The sequence below is a fragment of the Oncorhynchus kisutch genome, linkage group LG23, assembly GCF_002021735.2.
Source record: "Oncorhynchus kisutch isolate 150728-3 linkage group LG23, Okis_V2, whole genome shotgun sequence".
Classification (NCBI taxonomy): Eukaryota; Metazoa; Chordata; class Actinopteri; order Salmoniformes; family Salmonidae; genus Oncorhynchus; species Oncorhynchus kisutch.
Window position 1 is genome coordinate 11,390,718 of NC_034196.2, and position 21,490 is coordinate 11,412,207.

Genomic DNA, 21,490 nt, shown 5'->3' on the forward strand with positions numbered 1-21,490 from the left:
TGCTTCATCTAGTTTTACACTTACTGATTTATCACATACTGGCAATATTTTTTTCAAGAACTTGATAGTTGTGGGTGTCTGTCAATTTCCTTACCCATGGTGTCCTCATTGTAGACAAGCCACTGAAGAAGCGGAAGCAGGACTCGTATCCCCAAGAGCCTGGCGCTGGTGGGACAGCGGGGGCAACTCAGCCTGGTGTGGGAGGGGGCAATGTTGGCAGCAAGTTGGCACCCCAGGAGGCTAGTGCAGCCAGTAATGGTGCCAGCCGGCCAGCCCTAATGGTCAGCATCGACCTGCAGCAAGCAGGCAGAGCTGACGGGCAGCCAGAGGTGAACATGGGCACCCCCACCCCAGCCGTGGAGGCCCGGCGCTGGCCCGAGGAACGCCTGGGTCCAGAGGAAGGCTCCGACTCTACCGGAGTCCTGCGGCTAAAGTCCAAGACGGATGGAGAGCGACTACAGACTGCAGACGGCCGGCCAGAGGTCATCAAGCAGCGCGCCGACACCCCCAAGAAGCTGGGCCCCGACGGCCGACCGGAGACCCCTAAACACAAGCACGAAAACAGAAGAGACTCGTCCAAACACAGACACGATGGAAAACCTGACAATGGCAAGGCCCGACCTGACAGCAGGACGCCTGACACGCCACGACAACGGCACGAGGGCCGCTCAGACTCTGGTCACAGGGAAGAGAGGTCTCGGGACAGCGACCCATCCCGTATCCGCAGACCAGAGACCCCCAGCAAGTCCAGCAGGGGGGAACACGACTCCAAACATGGACGGGACAGAGACAGGGAGCGGGCGGATAAAGACAGGGAGAGGAAACACAGGACAGAGGCAGGGGAACCACGGGACCGCCGGTCTCCAGAGCAGCGCTCCAGGCCAGAGAGCCCGCGGGTTAAGCAGGAGGGCCGAGGGGGGGTGGACCCCAGTGGGCGCCAGAGGACTGACCGGCCATGCCCCAACCTCAAACCCCCTAATAAAGAGGAGAGGAGGAGTGGGGAGGAGAAGAGGAGTGGGGACAGCAGCAGGAACCGACAGGACTCCAAGCAGCAACAGCAGCCTGCTGAAAGCAAACAGGAGTTCCCTGCCTACCTGCTAGGGGGGGTAAAGTCTGGAGGCTTTAAGAACTTTGTGATTCCCAAGATGAAGCGGGATAAGGATGGGCATGTGTTGTCAGCTGAGATGAGGAAGCCTGGGTCTGGTCTGGGGCCTGTAATGGAGGGCTGGAGCGAGCCCCGGGTCAAGCTGGAGCGACTGGGACTGGTAGAGGAGATGAAGACAGGAGCCAAACCTGTTGTGGTGCTGCAGAAACTCAGCATCGACGAGGTGCAGAAAATCATCAGGGAAAGGGAGGACAGGAACGCACGCAGCTCCAAGTCCTCCAAGAGCAGACACTCACATGAGAAGTCTGGGAAAGGTAAGAGACATCCTGCTGTCTGCATGACTGACTGGGTCAGCTTATTGTGTGGGTGAATTTAAGGTTTAACTATGGTTTTGACATCATGCGTTTTTTACTTAATTTGAGAACTTTGAGTTTTAATTACTTTGCACATTGATCCACTAGCAGCACAGAATCACGTACTGTATTTCACTCCCCTTGAAGGGATTCTGATTTATTTTGGGGTTGATTTGATTTGGTCATGAGGCCTTGGTAATGATCCTTGTATACAAGACACTACTGGTTTTAATTGTGGCGCGTAATGTGTCGTTGTTAGTGTATTTAGCCCTTTCATACAAGGGCTAATAGATGACTGGGTGACCTCTCCTTAGGAGGTCTTGATGAATCAGTGTTGAAAGAACTGCCTCCTCATCTCATTGCTGAGATAGAGTCTACCATGCCACTGTGTGAGAGAGTGAAGATGAACAAACGCAAGCGCAGCACCGTCAACGAGAAGCCCAAGTACGCCGAAGTCGACTCCGACGACTCAGACGACGACTCTGTGACGGAGTGTGAGTGTCACACAACATTGCTGTCTCCCCCCCCACAGCCATATCCAAAACTGTGTTCATTCCAATCCCAGTAGTGCGGGCTAATGGTTGATAACAAACCCCTGATGATTAAAGCAACATCCTGCGACATGTTGCTCCTTCTTTGTCTCCCTGCAGCTGCACGGAAGCGTCACAAGAAGGAGCGAGAAAAGACGTGGGCGCCTGATGAGCGGGAGAGGAGAGGCTCAGGAGAGCACCGGAGGAGTAGTGGGGGCTCCCAGGAGCGGCGCAAGGGATCTGGCAGGCGCTACCGAGAACGCAGCCCAGAGGAATCGGATGAGGAATCCCCACCACCCAGCATGAGTGACCGTAAGTCTGGCACTGTCTTCGACTGACCATCCAGCATGTGCGTCAGTGGTTATCTTTTCCACTGTCTGAAGAGTTTAAACCAGCAGGCTATACCTGGGCATTAGATGCAGGGTAAAAAAATGCAGACGATGAGATCATCATTTGATCACTCTTTTGTTGCTGAGCTTTGTAGTTTACGCGAATTCACTGAAAACCACCACGAACACACTGTTATATTAACAGTATTGCACTTTTCACACAGCTTACTTTTGGCCAGCCAATAGCCTAACCGCCGATCAAGCAACATTACGGACTAAACATTCAAATCCTGTTGCAGCATGATTATTTTGCTTAGACTATATCGTTCAAATTAAGATCTTAGATCTGTAGTAATATTTCACTAGGTAAGTGTTGCTGTCCAATGTATTTTTCGAACATGCATCTATCCTGTCCAGTTGCCAGAAAGATGAAGAAGGAGAAACAGAAGAAGAGGAAGTCATACGAGCCCAAGCTGACACCAGAAGGTAATTTCGTCCTAACTTCAGCCGTGTCTTTGTTTGACTTTTGTCCCATTAACGCAGGTTACTCACTTTCTCTGTGTTTACTCAACAGAACTGATGGACTCCTCCACGTTCAAGAGGTTCTCAGCCAGTGTGGACAACATTCTGGAGAGCTTGGAGGACATTGACTTCAACGCCATGGGTATGCATTATTCATGATCTACTTTTACAGGTGTTTTTTTATTAATTTTTTATCCTCAGCGGTTTGAGTCAGTGTTTTTAATACCTTCTACCAAGGATGGGACAGATAACCTTGTGATTGTTGGAATTATTTTCCAAATGTAATTAGATTTCGGCCGTAGTAATGTTCAATGACAAATGACGGTGACAGAACTGCTTCCTCTAACTCCAGAACTCTTGTCAACAGATGATGATGAGATCCCACAGGAGCTTCTGCTGGGGAAACACCAGCTGAGCGAGCTGGGCAGCGAATCTGCTAAGATCAAGGCCATGGGCATCACCTTCAGGGTAAGAAAGGGGAACACTGGATGCAGGGAGATGTCAGTATTTTTGTCAATCCTAAATTGGATACTGTATTCTGTTATGTATTTTCTCATCTGTCTCATCCATAGCTTCCATCTGATAAGTTGGTGAAGGTCCTGAACATCCTGGAGAAGAACATTCAGGACGGTTCCAAGCTCTCCACACTGATGAACCATGTAAGTTGTCCTCTCATATGGTTTCCCGGACACAGATTGTCTCCTCCTGACTTAAAAAGCAAGTTCCACTTGTCTGAACGTCTTCCCTCTCTGTCCCAACAGGACGCAGATGCAGAAGACGAGGAGCGGCTGTGGCGTGACCTCATCATGGAGCGCGTGACCAAGTCTGCAGACGCCTGTCTGACGGCCCTCAACATAATGACGTCGTCCCGCATGCCTAAGGCGGTGTACATCGAGGACGTGATTGAGAGGGTGCTGCAGTACACCAAGTTTCACCTGCAGAACACCCTCTACCCTCAGTATGACCCTGTCTACAGAGTGAACCCTCATGGAGGTCAGCACCCTAAACCCACCTTACTATCAAAAGCAATTGGAGCAAAGCCATAGCATAATGTGGCGAGAACAGGCCATATAAATGTCCAGTCACAGTCTTGATACACTCTGTTCAAGACCAGAGCACCCAGAACGTTTGAAAGACGGTTCATGTAAAGAATAAGCATAGTGTGTATATTCAAGGCAGTGTGGTCCGTCTCTGAACTACTGGGGCCACTGTTATGCATATTCCTGCTGACTGTGGAAAGGGTTTTTGCTCTACATTCCCTGTTAAGTGATTTTCTCATGGTCTCTCCTCCCGTCTCCCACCCAGGTGGCTATCTGAGCTCCAGGGCTAAGAGAGCTAAAAGCTCCACACACAAGCAGAGGGTGATCATCATGCTCTACAACAAGGTGTGTGACATCGTCAGCAACATCTCTGAGCTCCTGGAGATCCAGCTGTTGACGGACACCACCATCCTACAGGTGAGACTCGGCTCCTAGTGCTATCCCTGGGGGTCATGCCCTCTGACCCCTGCTCACCTTGTGACCCATCTCTCCCTCTCTCCTTACCTCAGGTCTCCTCCATGGGCATCACTCCATTCTTTGTGGAGAGTGTCAGTGAGCTACAGCTGTGTGCCATCAAACTAGTAACCGCGGTAAGAATCCAAAACAGGGTTCCCATTGAGTTGTCACATGCGCCGAATACAGCAGGTGTAGGTAGACAGTACAGTGAAATGCTTACTTACAAGCCCTTAGCCAACAATGTAGTTTTACGAAAATCCCCCAAAAAGTAAGAGATAAGAATAACAAATAATTTAGGAGCAGCAGTAAATAATAGCGGGGCTATATACAGGGGGGTACCGGTACAGAGTCAATATAAATACACTTCCCTTTATTGTGCATCCATACAGCCCTTGTATAGCAGTGCCAGGGTTGCTCTTGATGTGGTGCTTCAAACCAGGGTTCCCATGGAGTCTGGATTTGTTCTAGAATATATTTCCTTTCATTGTGTATGTATTATGTATAGCAATGTCAGGGTAACTCTTTCATTTATTTGTATTTATTAGGATCCCCATTAGCGGCTGCCAAGGCAGCAGCTACACTTCCTGGGGTCCAAACAGGATTAGAACAATTACATCAAATAAAACAATTCCTCATACAATACATGATTACGCTATTATTACAAATGTACAATATAATCTTTACAATATTACAATGTGTGTGTGTATAGAGTGTGTGTGTGTGACTCTGATGTTGAGCCTTTTCTCCTGATCTCCCTTAGGTGTTCTCTCGCTATGAGAAGCACAGGCAGCTCATCTTGGAAGAGATCTTCACCTCTCTGGCCAGATTACCCACCAGCAAACGCAGCCTCAGGAACTTCAGGTAACTGTACCTGTAGAGAACATGCGCCACGAGAGACCATGTCGTAGTTCTCAAGAAACAGTCCTTATTTTTCAAATGCTTTTCTGGTTCTTTTCAGCGTGTTTATCTGCTGAAATGAATTGTCCGTGTTTCTTTGTCTATGTGTGCGTCCCTAGGCTGAACAGCAGTGATAAGGATGGGGAGCCCATGTACATCCAGATGGTCACAGCTCTGGTGCTTCAGCTCATCCAGTGTGTGGTGCACCTCCCCAGCAACAGGGACAGTCACGACGATGAGTACAACAAGAAGGTACGTTAGAGATGCCATGTACTACCTGGGCTAGTGATGATTTGACAGAATTCTCAGCCAAAGACTTCCGTATTTAGTTTGTTTTATTTTCCCAGGTGGATCAAGATGTCCTGATCACTAACTCTTATGAGACGGCCATGAGAGCAGCTCAGAACTTCCTGTCTGTCTTCCTAAAGAAGTAAGTTGATCTCTCATTCTCAAAATCAAAATACATCCTAACTGTTATGAGAAGATGGTGTGGCCTCCCGAGTGGCGCAGCGGTCTAAGGCACTGCATCGCAGTGCTAGTGGCTGTACAGTGTACAGCCACCAGCTGTACCACCAGCTGTACAGTGTTTCCTCCGACACATTGGTGAGATTGGCTTCCGGGTGAAGCGAGTAGTGTGTCAAGAAGCAGTGCGGCTTGGCGGGGTCATGTTTCGGGGGACGCGTGGCTCTCGACCTTTGCCGAGTCTGTACGGGAGTTGCAGCGATGGGACAAGTCTGTAACTACCAATTGGATATCATGAAATTGGGGAGAAAAAGGGGGGAAAAAAGATGGCGTAAGATATCTGTTATGATTCTGTAAGCTCTTCGATCAAACTTCCCTCTGTCTGTGTTTCAGGTGTGGCAGTAAGCAGGGAGAGGAGGACTACCGGCCGCTGTTTGAGAACTTTGTCCAGGACCTGCTGTCTACGGTGAACAAACCAGAGTGGCCAGCTTCAGAGCTTCTCCTCAGTCTGCTGGGACGTCTACTGGTGAGTCCATCCGTCATAGAAACAAAGATTTGGCTAAATCATTCAGTTATTGACAAGCAGTAGAGATAAAAAGCACATAGGACTCTTCTGGTGTAGGGATGGGCACGTTTATCCAGATATCCGAACATACATTAGTATTGGATTACTTGTGAGTAATCCTAAAAATAAGAAAATAATATAGGACTATTTTAACAATGAAAAGGCTTTGTCAAAATGTTAAATTGTCTATGTGACATTGTTCCATACAAGGATATATAGTACCATGATATTTGAAATTTAAAAAACACGCGTTTCACACGTGTAGCTGCTTGTTTTTTGTCGGCCATTCAGAGCAGCAGAGGTTCCATGTGTAGCAAGTGAAGTGAGAGATCTCTAAGCATTCCAACATTTTATAAACAATGACGGAATAAAAAGTTTGCTAAATGAGAAGGCGTGGGCTACAACCGACAGGTAGGCTGTTGTTTCATCTGAATGGAGTTGTTCTTATTTGTTGACTAGGATGGGGAGCGCGGCATATTATAGCCTCAAGTAGCTAGCTATCTACATCTCTACATTGATTTGATGCAGTCTAGACATACACTGTCAGATAGATAAGCTATGACAACCGTTACAGGTTTGTCTAGCGTGAGATGGCGTTGCTACTTTACTGGTCTCTCTCTCCGTCTCACACACCAGTCACTCCCCAGCCCGCTGCTGTAGCAGAAGCTACATAACACATTTAAAAACTCATGTAGTTCGACTATCCGGATATCCTCCAAAATAGTTACGTTATTTAAAATGCCCGTCCTTACTCTGGTGAGTTCTTTGCTGTTGTGGGGAAAAAAGAACAGCCTGAATCACACTCTTCTCCGTATCCACTGTTCCAGGTGCACCAGTTCAGTAATAAGCAGACGGAGATGGCTCTGAGGGTGGCATCGCTTGACTACCTGGGCACGGTCGCTGCCCGCCTGCGCAAAGACGCAGTCACCAGCCAGATGGACCAGCGCTCCATTGACCGCATCCTCAAAGAGGTAAACGTTCAGTCAAACACAGAACAATCTGAACACGCACACATTTTTAGGTTGACCATGACAATGCTCAACCTCATCCTCAATGTTCTTGCTGTATTTCCAACCCAGACCCAAGGCAATGATGAGACTCAGCAGCTACAGAAAGCCCTGCTGGCCTACATGGATGAGAACGCAGAGACGGATCCATCTCTAGTTGTGAGTGTGTTTAATGCACATACCGTAGTAATAACTGCCCGTTACTTACATATATGATGGGAGGTGTAACTCTTAATTTCCGCTGCTGCTCCTCAGTTTGCCAGGAAGTTCTACATAGCTCAGTGGTTCAGGGACACTTTGACAGAGACAGAAAAGGCCATGAAGTCTCAGAACCAGCGAGGGGACGAGGACTCTTCTGAAGGCCAGCACCACGCCAAGGACATCGAGAGCACTGGCGAGATCATGCAGAGAGCTGAGGCTCGCAAGAAGTACCTTCGCAACATCATCAAGACCGCGCCCTCGCAGTTCAGCACACTGAGGTAGGACTCAACCCTCGCTGTCCCACACAGTAACCGAAAGATTGCTGGGTCGCGTCCCTTTGCCGACTAGGTGAAAAACCTGTCGATGAGCACTTGATGAGCACTTGAGGCACTTAATCCTAATTTGTCCTGTAAATCACTCTGGGTAAGAGTGTCTGCTAAATGACTCAAGTGTAAATGTGGCTCATCCTCAATGTTGGCCTGTGTCTCTTTTCCCCCACAGGATGAACTCTGACACTGTGGACTATGACGACTCCTGCCTGATTGTCAGATATTTGGCCTCTATGAGGCCGTTCGCGCAGAGCTTCGATATTTATTTAACACAGGTAAGAGGGTGGATTTTGTTTAATTCCTGCGTGTTGTGAACCAGCATATGGTAAACTTGGTACTTTGTGTATGGTTGGTAAAGAATGGATCTCTGTTCTCCTCTCAAACAGATCCTGAGAGTGCTGGGGGAGAGTGCCATAGCTGTCAGAACTAAAGCCATGAAGTGTTTGTCTGAGGTGGTGGCTGTAGACCCCAGTATTCTAGCCAGGGTGAGTCTGCTCTACCCAACACGAAAATTGATCTACCTGCAGTGCCTTGCAAAAGTATTCATCCCCCTTGGCGTTTTCCCTATTTTGTTGCATTGCAACCTGTAATCCAAATAGATTTTTATTTGGATTTCATGTAATGGACATACACAAAATAGTCCAAATTGGTGAAGTGAAATGAAAAAAACTTGTTTCAAATAATTCTGAAAAAAATTAAAAAACGAAAAGTGGGGCGTGCATATGTATTCATACCCCTTTGCTATGAAGCTCCTAAATAAGGTCTGGTGCAACCAATTACCTTCAGAAGTCACATAATTAATTTAATAAAGTCCACCTGTGTGCAATCTAAGTTTCACATGACCTGTCACATGATCTCAGTATATACCTGTTCTGAAAGGCCCCAGAGTCTGCAACACCACTAAGCAAGGGGCACCACGAAAACCAAGAAGCTCTCCAAACAGGTCAGGGACAAAGTTGTGGAGAGGTAAAGATCAGGGTTAGGTTAGAAAAAATTAGCAAACATGTTTGGTGTTTGCCAAAAGGCACGCGGGAGACTCCCCAAACATATGGAAGAAGGGGTACTCTGGTCAGATGAGACTAAAATTGAGTTTTTTGGCCATCAAGGAAAACGCTATGTCACAGTGAAGCATGGTGGTGGCAGCATCATGCTGAGGGGATGTTTTTCATTGGCAGGGACTGGGAAACTGGTCAGAATTTAAGGAATGATGGATGGCGCTAAATACAGGGAAATTCTTAAGGGAAATGTGTTCCAGTCTTAAGAGATTTGAGACTGGAATGGAGGTTCACCTTCCAGCAGGACAATGACCCTAAGCATTCTGTTAAAGCAACACTCAAATGGTTTACACTTCTTAGAGCTGCAATCTGCAATTTTGCACGCCCAATTTTTCAGTTTTTGTTTTGTTAAAAAAGTTTGAAATATCCAATAAATGTCCTTCCACTTCATGATTGTGTCCCACTTGTTGTTGATTCTTCACAAAAAAATACAGGTTTATATCTTTATGTTTGAAGCCTGAAATGTGGCAAAAGGTCGCAAAGTTCTAGGGGGCCGAATACTTTCGCAAGGCACTGTATATACCTCTCCTTAATGCAATCGCTGTGTCAGATTTCCAAAAAACTTTACGGAAAAAGCAAACCATGCAATAATCTGAGAAGTCGCTCAGAATTTTTTTAAATTATCCGCCATATTGGAGTCAACAGAAATCAGAAATAACATTATAAATAATCCCTTACCTTTGACGATCTTCATCAGAATGCACTCGCAGGAATCCTAGTTCCACAATAAATGCTTGATTTGTTCGATAATGTCCATTATTTATGTCCAAGTAGCTACTTTTGTTAGCGCGTATAGTACACAAATCCAAACACTCGTGCAGTTACAGCCAAACGTCGGACGACAACTTCAAAAGGTTATATTACAGGTCGAAGAAACTTGTCAATCTTTAGGATGTTGTTATCATAAATCTTCAATAACGTTCCAACCGGAGAATTCCTATGTCTGTAGAGAAGCAATGGCAGGTCGCTATCATGTGAAATGTGCACGACCAGGACCTGGCTCTCTGCCACACCACTGACTCAAACAGCTCCCATCCGGCTCCACAACACAGTAGAAGCCTCTTTCAAGTTTCTAAAGACGGTTGACATCTAGGGGAAGCCTTAGGAAGTGCAACATAGCCAATATCCCACTGTGTATTCAATAGGGTCTGGGTTTGAAAATCGACCAACCTCAGATTTCCCACTTCATGTCTGGATTTCTTCTCAGGTTTTGCCTGCCATGTGAGTTCTGTTATACACACAGACATCATTCAAACAGTTTTAGAAACGTCAGAGTGTTTTCTATCCAATACTAATAATAAGATGCATATATTAGCAACTGGGACTGAGGAGCAGGCCGTTTACTCTGGGCACCTTTCATCCAGGCTACTCAATACCGCCCCTGCAGCCATAAGAAGTTAAGGGGAAACATTTAGGTGCCACAGGGTTAAATTCTCGGGCCGACTCTTTTCTCTGTATATATCAATGATGTTGCTCTTGCTGCGGGCGATTCCCTGATCCACCTCTACGCAGACGACACCATTCTGTATACTTCCGGCCCTTCCTTGGACACTGTGCTATCTAACCTCCAAACGAGCTTCATGCCATACAACACTCCTTCCGTGGCCTCCAACTGCTCTTAAACGCTAGTAAAAACAAATGCATGCTTTTCAACCGTTCGCTGCCTGCACCCGCACGCCTGACCAGCATCACCACCCTGGATGGTTCCGACCTAGAATATGTGGACATCTATAAGTACCTAGGTGTCTGGCTAGACTGTAAACTCTCCTTCCAGACTCATATCAAACATCTCCAATCGAAAATCAAATCTAGAGTCCGCTTTCTATTCCGCAACAAAGCCTCCTTCACTCACGCCGCCAAACTTACCCTAGTAAAACTGACTATCCTACCGATCCTCGACTTCGGCGACGTCATCTACAAAATAGCTTCCAATACTCTCCTCAGCAAACTGGATGCAGTTTATCACAGTGCCATCCGTTTTGTTACTAAAGCACCTTATACCACCCACCACTGCGACCTGTATGCTCTAGTCGGCTGGCCCTCGCTACATATTCGTCGCCAGACCCACTGGCTCCAGGTCATCTACAAGTCCATGCTAGGTAAAGCTTATCTCAGTTCACTGGTCACGATGGCAACACCCACCCGTAGCACGCGCTCCAGCAGGTGTATCTCACTGATCATCCCTAAAGCCAACACCTCATTTGACCGCCTTTCGTTCCAGTTCTCTGTCGCCTGTGACTGGAAAGAATTGCAAAAATCGCTGAAGTTGGAGACTTTTATTTCCCTCACCAACTTCAAACATCTGCTATCTGAGCAGCTAACCGATCGCTGCAGCTGTACATAGTCTATCGGTAAATAGCCCACCCAATTTACCTACCTCATCCCCATACTGTTTATATTTATTTACTTTTCTGCTCTTTTGCACACCAATATCTCTACCTGTACATGACCATCTGATCATTTATCACTCCAGTGTTAATCTGCTAAATTGTAATTATTCACCTACCTCCTCATGCCTTTTGCACACAATGTATATAGACTCTCTTTTTTTTCTTTTTTTCTACTATGTTATTGACTTGTTAATTGTTTACTCCATGTGTAACTCTGTGTTGTCTGTTCACACTGCTATGCTTTATCTTGGCCAGGTCGCAGTTGTAAATGAGAACTTGTTCTCAACTAGCCTACCTGGTTAAGTAAAGGTGAAATATATATATTTTTTTATAAAATGTCTTGGAATGGCCTAGTCAAAGCCCAGACCTCAAATCCAATTGAGAATCTGTGGTTTAACTTAAAGATTGCTGTACACCAGCAGAACCCATCCAACTTGAAGGAGCTGGAGCAGTTTTGCCTTGAAGAATGGGCAAGATGTGCCAAGCTTATAGAGTCATACCCCAAGAGACTTGCAGCTGTAATTGCTGCAAAAGGTGGCTGTACAAAGTATTGACTTTGGGAGGGTGAATAGTTATGTATGTTTTTTTTTTGTGTGTGTCATATTTCTTGTTTGTTTCACAATAAAACATATTTTGCATCAAAGTCGTAGGCATGTTGTGTAAATCAAATGATACAAACTCTCCCAAAAAACACTTTTAATTCCAGGTATAAGGCAACAAAATAGGAAAAATGTCAAGGGGGGTGAATTATATACCTATATATATATATATATATATATATATATATATATATATATATATATATATATATATATATATATATATATATATATATATATATATATATATATATATACCTGTTTGTCTGTGCATAAGTGTCTCCTCAGTCCTCATCCTCTCCTCTCATCAGTTGGACATGCAGCGTGGGGTCCATGGTCGTCTGATGGACAACTCTACCAGTGTTCGCGAGGCTGCAGTGGAGCTGCTGGGACGCTTTGTGCTGAGCAGACCCCAACTCACAGAGCAGTACTACGACATGCTGATCGAGAGAATACTGGTAATGAACACACACGCGCCTTAATACACACCTGAGCAAGCAGACTATCACACATCTTTATGCACAGATACAGAGTCACAGCGTGACACCCTAAACACAGCTGTGAAGTGCAACTCTTTGAGCAATGCGCAAACAAGCTGTTAAAGAGGATAACACGGCTCAGAGCCTTTTCTAGGAGAATGAGAAGGCATCAGCTGAGACAGAGTAGTGAGCAATGGAACTGGGCTGATGACACTTCCCACCTCTAGCTGAGAGTTCATTCCAAGTGTAAAAGTTCACCTAAGGTAATATTATTTTCTCCACACTGCCACCCAGGGCTTTGCTGGAGAACTGCAGGCTTCTCAAACGTAAACACAATGCATTTGACAGCTATCATTTCTCCTCTACTCAATGAAAGTAACTCAGATTGTCGTTTTGTTGATATGACATTATTTATTTAATGTTTCATTTATTTTCGATAATATATATCATGATCGCTTGTAAGGCAGAGATAGCCCTGGAGTGAAAGTGTGTAAATATATGGTGGATGTTGCATTCCCATCGGACCTCATTGCACCCCTCTTGTTTCTAGGACACGGGTATCAGTGTGAGGAAGAGGGTGATCAAGATCTTGAGAGACATCTGTCTGGAGCAACCCACCTTCAACAAGATCACTGAGATGTGTGTCAAGATGATCCGCAGGGTCAACGACGAGGAGGGCATCAAGGTGTGTATCCGTCTGCGTCTGTAATAAATGTCTGTGTTTCATTTGCAGATGGATACTTCACAGGGCTGCAGAACGTTACCTGTCGTCGTGTGCGCATTTGTGTGCAAATTTCAAAGTTTGCTCCACTTTCTTCTTCAGAAACTTGTGAATGAGACCTTCCAGAAACTCTGGTTCACCCCTACACCCAATCACGATAAAGACGCCATGACCCGTAAGATCCTCAACATCACAGACGTGGTGAGTTCCAGGGCTCAAACTATCAAACTGTCAAATAACTTTCCAATGTACATCTCAGTCTGTATTTGAGGGTTGCCTGTTCGACATGTCTTGACCTGATGACATCATCTTTCCTAGGTGTCTGCATGCAAAGATACAGGCTATGACTGGTTTGAGCAGCTACTTCAAAACGTGAGTATTTCCAGTTGTCGTCGTGTGTTACGTGGTGGTAGTTGGCCTCGAGTCACATTCAGAACTTTTTTCGCATTGGCTCAGATTCATTGTTGTCCCATTTATTTGTGGTCGTGGAAAGTTTTAAGCACAGGGGGAAGTTATGCTGTTTACTCCAGGTCTACTGTGACTTGTTCATATATATCACTTTTCTCTTGTGAGAGCTGTTACAAACAGGTTCCCGAAAGATTTACATTGTGTGCCTCACTTCAAAACCTCCCCCTTACTTAGCTGCTGAAGACGGAGGAAGATGCTTCCTATAAACCAGCCAGAAAGGCCTGCGTTCAGCTGGTGGACAATCTAGTGGAACACATCCTCAAATACGAAGAGTCTCTCGCTGGTATGGAGGTCACTCACAGTTTAGATTGCGAATCGCCATTTATCTTGACACATCAATGTACTGTTGATTTATGTTATGATAGAAAGTCCAGTTGAGACTGAAGGAAGGATCTGTGTTTCTGTTTCAGATATCGAGAACAAGGGGGTGAACTCTAATCGTCTGGTGTCTTGCATCACCACCCTCTTCCTGTTCAGTAAGAATCGAGCCCAGCTGATGGTCAAACATGCCATGACCATGCAGCCTTACCTCACCACCAAGTGCAACGTAAGGACCCACGCAAACCTTCTCTCCTCAATTTGTTGAAACACTGAGACCGGTGTAAGAAAGTTCAAGCTAAAATTAGCCACCTGATTTTACATAGCGCTCTAGGGCCATCTAGTGGTTTATTATTGTCGGTACATGTTTTATACAACAACATGTCCAACAGGTCAAGCTTTCTCTCACATTAGAAATCTCTGTGACTGTATCAATATGAATTTGATCTTGTTTTCAGACCCAGAGTGACTTCATGGTGATCTGTAACGTGGCCAAGATCCTGGAGCTGGTTATCCCTCTGATGGAGCACCCCTCTGAGACCTTCCTCACCACCATAGAGGAAGACCTGATGAAGCTCACCATCAAATACGGCATGACGGTACATCTCTAGTAAAGGCTGCAGCTTGTAGCCAGGTTCAATGCTAAAATAACCGTGAAGAAACCAAATCAAATGTGAAGGACCGGTTTTTAGTTGTTCTTTTTTTTCCCCCGCAGGTTGTGCAACACTGTGTGAGCTGTCTTGGCGCTGTCGTGAACCGGGTCACTCACAACTACAAGTTTGTTTGGGCTTGTTTCAACCGTTACTATGGTGCCCTGACCAAGCTGAAGACCCAGCACTCAGAGGATTGCAACAACCCTGTTCTGGCTGCTAACAAACCGGCCTTGCTGCGCTCGCTGTTCACTGTGGGGGCGCTATGTCGCCACTTTGACTTTGACCAGGAGGAGTTCAAGGGGCCCAGCAAGGTAGAGCCAGGAAATAAAAGGGAGATATATTTTTGTATTGTTGGGGATTTTTAAAGACCTGAATACTTGATGCATTGTCGGTCACTGTTGCTTTTTCCCTTCAGGTTGTGATAAAGGACAAAGTGATGGAACTTCTGCTGTACTTCACCAAACATGAAGATGAGGAAGTTCAGACCAAGGCCATCATTGGTCTAGGTAAAGCTAACCTTACTTCACCCTAGCACAGACCACAAGTTGTTCTAACAAACTTCTGTCATCCACCACCAATGGCTTTTGTTCCCCTGGTTCCTCGGTGCTTGGGCTGATATCTTTTTCCATCTCTCTTACACCCCATCCCCCTCTCTCCGTTCTCCAGGCTTCCAGTTCATCCAGTACCCAGGGCTGATGTTCATGCAGGATGTGAAGACTCTGTACAACGGCATCCTGTCGGACAGGAAGAGCTCCGTCAACCTGAAGATCCAGGTGCTGAAGAACCTGCAGACATACCTGCAGGAGGAGGATTCTCGCATGCAGGAGGCCGACCAACAGTGTGAGTCTCACCTTTGCGTCTATTCAATCTAATATATTCCATTTCCTTATCCAAAGTGACTTACAAAATAGAGTGTATACATGTTCATATTGGTGTTCCAAGCAAAAGTTCATTTATTCACATCAATACAGGTCAAATAAAACACACAAGCACAGCAATATAATAAAGTGTTAGAATGGGGCACAGGATATTGGGTGTGTTAGTTAGGTGCATGCCACCATGATGTCTAGTGGCTAGTTTCCATGCGACTGAACCAGGCTCAGGGTTCCTAATGGTTCTCGCCTTTGTGCGTCTGCAGGGAAGAAGCTGTCGAAGCAGGAGGACCTGAAGGAGATGGGGGACATCTCGTCAGGCATGAGCAGCTCCATCATGCAGCTGTACCTGAAGCAGGTGCTGGAGGCCTTCTTCCACACACAGTCCAACGTACGACACTTTGCCCTCAACGTCATCGCCCTGACGCTCAACCAGGGCCTCATCCATCCTGTGCAGGTACATAACACTTCAGAAACCCATACAGCATACCATTGGGCTACTCTTCTCAGACAAGTCATTCCTAAACTCTGGCCATGTAAAAAATACATGTGTGATTATAATGGAGAAAAGCATCACTGTTGTCAACAGTTTTGTAACTGCTGTTGATCCATCTTCTTTTTCAGTGTGTGCCCTACCTGATTGCCATGGGAACGGACCCAGAGCCCACCATGAGGAACAAGGCTGACCAGCAGCTGGTGGAGATTGATAAGAAGTACACCGGCTTCATCCATGTGAGTGTCTGTGGGCCGGTCTCAGGGTAGAAAGAGTGGCCTGGCCTCTCAACAGGCTGGTAGTGTGTTGATCTACTGTATGTTATCAATGTATATAACGCATTGTGTTTGTTTGTGTATCCAGATGAAGGCCGTGGCGGGGATGAAGATGTCCTACCAGGTACAGCAAGCTATCTGGTCAGCTAAGGGTACGGTGATCCGTGGCTACCGGCAGGACGAGACCACCTCGGCCCTCTGCGCCCACCTCTTCTCTATGGTCCGAACCAACCGGCAGCACCGACGAGCCTTCCTCATCTCACTGCTCAACCTGTTTGATGACAGCTCGGTGAGTCCCTCCTTCCCCTAGATACACATTGTGAAGAATCAGTATTATAGCAGTATACATAGACAGAATGAACAGATAGACAAATGTAAGAGTTTGGTGAAGGTAATCGTTGTTATTGTGACTTTTCCCCCCCTGCAGAAGATGGAGGTAAACATGCTCCTGTACATAGCAGACAACCTGGCCTGTTTCCCCTACCAGAGCCAGGAGGAGCCCCTGTTCATCATGCACCACATAGACATCACCCTGTCTGTGTCCGGCAGCAACCTGCTGCAGTCCTTCAAGGAGGTAGGTCATACACACAAGATCACACGTAGCCACACGTGGTTTGTAAAAACACGACCTATAATGTGACTTTTAAAGACATACAAGCTATAGTGGGTTTTATACCCTATAATAATCCCCAACAATAGCTTTTGTTTGGTTGTGAATGACTGACTCACTCCTCTGTCCTCTCTGCAGTCCCTTCTCAAAGAGCCGAGGCGGCGGGAGAAGAAGCAGAAAGAGAGGAAGTACCACTCGGAGGAGGATAACTCTGAGGAAGAGGGGCGTCACAGCAGCCGCTCCAACAGCAGTGACGATGAGGTGGTCCACAGGCCCAAGAAGCCCAAACACCGGGCCCAGGCCCACGTGGAGTCTGACTCTGACTCTGACCTGGAGATGGAGGACTTGGACAAGGTGATGCAGCGTCTGCCTGACAACCCCATCCCCCTGTTGGACTTTGCCAACGCTTCGCAGGGTATCCTTCTGCTGCTGGTTCTCAAGCAGCACCTAAAGAACCTCTATGGCTTCTCAGACAGGTACGTCACTACATAACATCTCACCTTACCGTCTCACTGGACAAGACCGAGCTAGGAAGATCACAGTATGATACTGATAATAATTCTGTCTTTTTATGTTGCCATGCCAATTTCTCAGTTAATGAAGAAATAACCTAAACTTAACCTCTTCATCCGCTCATGTAGTAAAATCCAGAAGTACTCTCCGACGGAATCGGCTAAGGTGTACGAGAAGGCTGTGAACAGGAAGAGTCACGTGCACTTCAGCCCACGTCAGACATTGGACTTTTTAACCTCTGACCTGGCCAACGTTGAACTGACCTACGACATCAAGAGGAGGATCGTCAAACAGTACCTAGATGTAAGAGATCACTCTCTCTTCCTTTTTTCTGAAAGTTTCTTTAGTTGTTTTGTGTCGTATAAAGGAAATAATGGAATTTTGGAAAATTGGGTTTGGAATTGGTTTACTTCCTGAATTTCCTCAATTGAAACGGAATTGAGCAAGATGGAGTTTATTTTTGTCGTTTGTAAAAGGATTAGGCAGTAAGGCAGGGTTTGCCAACTGGCAACTTTGGCCCCCAAAGTTTTCTAAACCCTCCCAATTTTTTTCATGTTTATTGTTGGACATAAGACTGTAAAAACACCAGGAAATCAGCTCCAAGTTATTTTAATTTATGAAATCTGTTCCCAAGTATTCCCACGCATAATAGACATGTGATCATATAAAATGTAAGCAAGGTTTGAAATGATTGTTTTAGTCAAATGTGATATCTGTTTGGGCTTCTTGCAGTCAATTTGCAGTCTCCAAATTATATGGAATTATGTTCCGACCATCCGCTCAAGAAAATATTGGCCCACGGCTGAATCTAGTTGATGATCCCTGCAGTAAGGTGACCTAGTGTTGTCTCTGAGCGCAGCAGACTGGTTAATATTCTTGTCTCTCTCAGTTCAAGTTACTGATGGAGCACTTGGACCCTGATGAAGAGGATGAGGAAGGTGAGGCGTCGGCCAGCGCTAACGCCAGAAACAAAGCCATCACTTCACTGCTGGGAGGGTCCAGCCACCAGGACCACAAGAACCACCATCAGGCACCTATAGAGACGGACGACGACGAGAGCGACGGAGACGAGAAAACCCCAGGGGTGAGCCCCAGGCAGCCTATTGCATCTTACAGCTGTTATTGTCCCTGTTAATAACTTTTTAGAAGACTGTTGACTGCCATGTTGGCTACTGAAACCTACAGTGCCTTCAGAAAGTATTCATACTCCTTGACTTATTCCACGTTTTGTTTTTTTTCTCACCCAGATAGTGGAAACATGTTTGTTGAAAATGAAATACAGAAATATCTAATTTACATAAGAGTCAATACTTTGTAGAAGCACCTTTTGGAAGCGATTACAGCTATGAGTCTTTCTGGGTAAGTCTCTAAGAGCTTTCCACACCTGGATTGTGTAACATTTTCCCATTAATATTTATTTAAAAAATTCAAGCTCTGTCAAATTGGTTGTTGATCATTGCTTGACAACCATTTTCAGGTCTTGCCATAGATTTTCAAGTAGATGTAACTGTAACTCAGCCACTCAGGAATATAGACTATCTTCTTGGTAAGCAATTCCAGTGTAGATTTGGCCTTGTATTTTTTGTTATTGACAGTGTCTGGTGTAAAGCAGACTGAACCAGGTTTTCCTCTATGATTTTGCCTGTGCTTAGACCCATTCCGTTTCTTTAGTATCCTGAAAGTCTCCCCAGTCCTTAACGATTACAAGCATACCCATAACATGATGCAGCCACCACCGTGCTTGAAAATATGGAGCGTGGTACACACTCAGTAATGTGTTGTATTGGATTTGTCCCAAACATAACACTTTGTATTCAGGACAAAAAGTGAATTGCTTGGCCAAAAGTTTTGCAGTATTACTTTAGTGCCTTGTTGCGAAAAGGATTAATCTTTTGGAATATTTTTATTCTGTACAGGCTTCCTTCTTTTCACTCTGTCAATTAGGTTAGTATTGTGGAGTAACTACAATGTTGTTGATCCATCCTCAGTTTTTTCCTATCACAGCCATTGAACTCTGTAACTGTTTTAATGTCACCATTGGCCTCATGGGGAAATCCTTGAACGATTTCCTTCCTGACTGGGTGTATTGATACACCATCCAAAGCTTGATTCACCATGGTCAAAGGGATATTCAATGTTTTTATTTTATTTACATTTTTACCCATCTACCAATAGGTACCCTTCTTTGCGAGGCATTGGAAAACATCCCTGGTTGAATCTGTGTTTGAATTTCACTGCTCAACTGAGGGACCTTACAGATAATTGTATGTGTGGGGTACAGAGATGAGAGTCATTCAATATGTGATTTGGTAGGAAAATGTTTACTCCTGACTTTATTTAGGCTATACATAACAAAGGGGTTGAATGCTTACTGACTGAAGACATTTCAGCTTTTCATTTTTAATTCATTTGTAAAAAAAAGAATAAAAAAAATTCTAATTACACAATTTCACTTTGACACTATGCGGTATTGTGTGTAGGCCAGTGACAACAACTTTTAATACATTTTAAATTCAGACTGTAACACAACAACTTGTCAAGGAGTGTGAATAATTTGTGAAGGCACTGTATCTGCTCTCACTGCCCTCGGTGCAGTAGTTAGCTGGGTGTTGTAGTAACACTGCTGTTTCTTTCCCCAGTCATCACGAAGATCCAGGAAGCACGGCGACTCTGCGGAGGCATCAGGTCACATGAACGAGACGGTAGGTTCCATGGACGTCATCGCCCTCTGCTGCCCCAAGTACAAGGACCGGCCACAGATCGCCCGCGTCATCCAGAAGACCAACACGGGCTACAGGGTGCACTGGATGGCTGGGTCCTACTCTGGAGTCTGGGCTGAGGCTAAGAAACGGGACGGACGCAAAACTGTGCCTTGGGTGGACACTATCAAGGAGTCGGACATTATTTACAAGAAAATACCCTTGACGAGTGCACACAAGCTGACGAACAGAGTGGTGCAGACTTTACGTTCACTGTACTCAGCCAAGGACGGAACTTCCTAATCGACTCTACGGTTACTCTCAGACAGATAAACTCTTTGCAGCCAAACTCTATTATGAGGAACCAACGTTTTTCTAATACAGAAAATACAAAAAATACTACAGACACGCAAAACATGAAATGTAAGCACGAGATAGAGAGCAAGTATTGTGAACTTTTGGTCTGTGATGAACATTTAATCTGGATCCAGGATATGTTTAAGTTAAACAGAAAAAACACAAGAAGGAAATGTTTGGAAAACATTGTGTGGGAGCTCCTTCGCTGTTGTGCAGCAAACTCGGTTGTTTGATTTTCCCACTGTATCATAGTTTAACAAAAAAAAATGACAAAAATGTTTATATCGCTGACAAAAATTCTGTTTAAAAAAATAAACAAAGTGAATGTTGAAAATTAGTCTGTTAATGTTCTTAATAAAGTGTTCTTGGAGTTTAACCTAGCACCGGATGGATTTATTTAGCTTAGTTTCCAGGGAAGCTACTTTTAAAACTTTTACCTTTTTATTTTGTTTTATTCCCTTTTGTTTACCCATGCTGTACAATGGAGTCTCTTGGATATAATTTATTCGGTTGAAAGCGAAGCATGCAGTATATGTGGCCTACATGCAGGGGAGTTTTTTGTAAATTTAGATTTTGATGTATTAGGTCACCCAAGAGAACTAAAAGGCATCCCCAGCACTTCTGGAGGAGCAAATACTGCAATAAATTTTTTTACTTCTCTTTGTTACTTGTCTCGTTTGCATTTGACTTTATTTTATTCTTTTCATGGTGATGGTGCGCCACCATGTAGTATCTGTTGTCAACTTGTCATTTGTTGTTTGTCATTTTTGTTGGTTCTTTTCTGTTTTAGTTTTTGATATTATACGTGGAAGGTCCAGGATGATTGAAAGGGCTACAGTATTTTGATTCCCTAGTAGTAGAATTGTAATATAGTCAATTTTGTCTTGGGTTTATTGTGGTAATTTAGTAGTCCACGGTGTTTGATTACCTAGGTGTTTGCAACTCCCGAGAACTCAAATCCATCGCTCATCAACTCCGTTTCAGATAGGGCCTTGCAAGAAGCAGTGGTGAAACCATCTGTTATCTTGTTTCTGTATGCCACTGACAGTTTTTGTAATGAACTGGATTTAGTATAACCATGTACTCTATGAAAGTGATGGACGATCCGCATAAGAAAATTAATATTCAGAAAAATATGGGTTTGTGCCGTAAAGAAACAGTTTGTTGCCTGTCCCAACAAATCTGTCAAGTG

The 21,490-nt window shown here is 45.1% G+C and overlaps 1 protein-coding gene across 5 annotated transcripts in view; it reads left to right on the top strand.

The window, feature by feature from the left end:
- The window catches only part of LOC109867928 (nipped-B-like protein), a 48,828-nt gene extending 27,863 nt beyond the window's left edge, over nt 1–20,965 (top strand). For 3 of the 5 annotated variants that reach the window (XM_031802610.1, XM_031802609.1, XM_031802612.1), the window contains 37 exons: nt 115–1,419; nt 1,773–1,952; nt 2,109–2,300; nt 2,735–2,803; nt 2,892–2,981; nt 3,207–3,307; nt 3,412–3,498; nt 3,601–3,832; nt 4,145–4,296; nt 4,389–4,469; nt 5,096–5,196; nt 5,352–5,484; nt 5,580–5,662; nt 6,088–6,220; nt 7,087–7,230; nt 7,339–7,425; nt 7,522–7,745; nt 7,969–8,071; nt 8,183–8,281; nt 12,152–12,298; nt 12,870–13,004; nt 13,143–13,241; nt 13,359–13,412; nt 13,683–13,791; nt 13,919–14,055; nt 14,285–14,425; nt 14,542–14,790; nt 14,895–14,985; nt 15,146–15,319; nt 15,618–15,808; nt 15,976–16,083; nt 16,208–16,408; nt 16,547–16,693; nt 16,868–17,205; nt 17,371–17,545; nt 18,132–18,326; nt 19,882–20,965. In XM_031802610.1, coding sequence (XP_031658470.1) covers nt 115–1,419; nt 1,773–1,952; nt 2,109–2,300; nt 2,735–2,803; nt 2,892–2,981; nt 3,207–3,307; nt 3,412–3,498; nt 3,601–3,832; nt 4,145–4,296; nt 4,389–4,469; nt 5,096–5,196; nt 5,352–5,484; nt 5,580–5,662; nt 6,088–6,220; nt 7,087–7,230; nt 7,339–7,425; nt 7,522–7,745; nt 7,969–8,071; nt 8,183–8,281; nt 12,152–12,298; nt 12,870–13,004; nt 13,143–13,241; nt 13,359–13,412; nt 13,683–13,791; nt 13,919–14,055; nt 14,285–14,425; nt 14,542–14,790; nt 14,895–14,985; nt 15,146–15,319; nt 15,618–15,808; nt 15,976–16,083; nt 16,208–16,408; nt 16,547–16,693; nt 16,868–17,205; nt 17,371–17,545; nt 18,132–18,326; nt 19,882–20,244 — 6,650 coding nt within the window. In that variant the 3' untranslated portion in view covers nt 20,245–20,965. The remainder of the gene's footprint in view (nt 1–114; nt 1,420–1,772; nt 1,953–2,108; nt 2,301–2,734; nt 2,804–2,891; nt 2,982–3,206; nt 3,308–3,411; nt 3,499–3,600; nt 3,833–4,144; nt 4,297–4,388; nt 4,470–5,095; nt 5,197–5,351; nt 5,485–5,579; nt 5,663–6,087; nt 6,221–7,086; nt 7,231–7,338; nt 7,426–7,521; nt 7,746–7,968; nt 8,072–8,182; nt 8,282–12,151; nt 12,299–12,869; nt 13,005–13,142; nt 13,242–13,358; nt 13,413–13,682; nt 13,792–13,918; nt 14,056–14,284; nt 14,426–14,541; nt 14,791–14,894; nt 14,986–15,145; nt 15,320–15,617; nt 15,809–15,975; nt 16,084–16,207; nt 16,409–16,546; nt 16,694–16,867; nt 17,206–17,370; nt 17,546–18,131; nt 18,327–19,881) is intronic. The other 2 variants (XM_031802611.1, XM_031802613.1) reach the window with 1 other exon arrangement.
- The last annotated feature ends 525 nt before the right edge of the window (nt 20,966–21,490 follow it).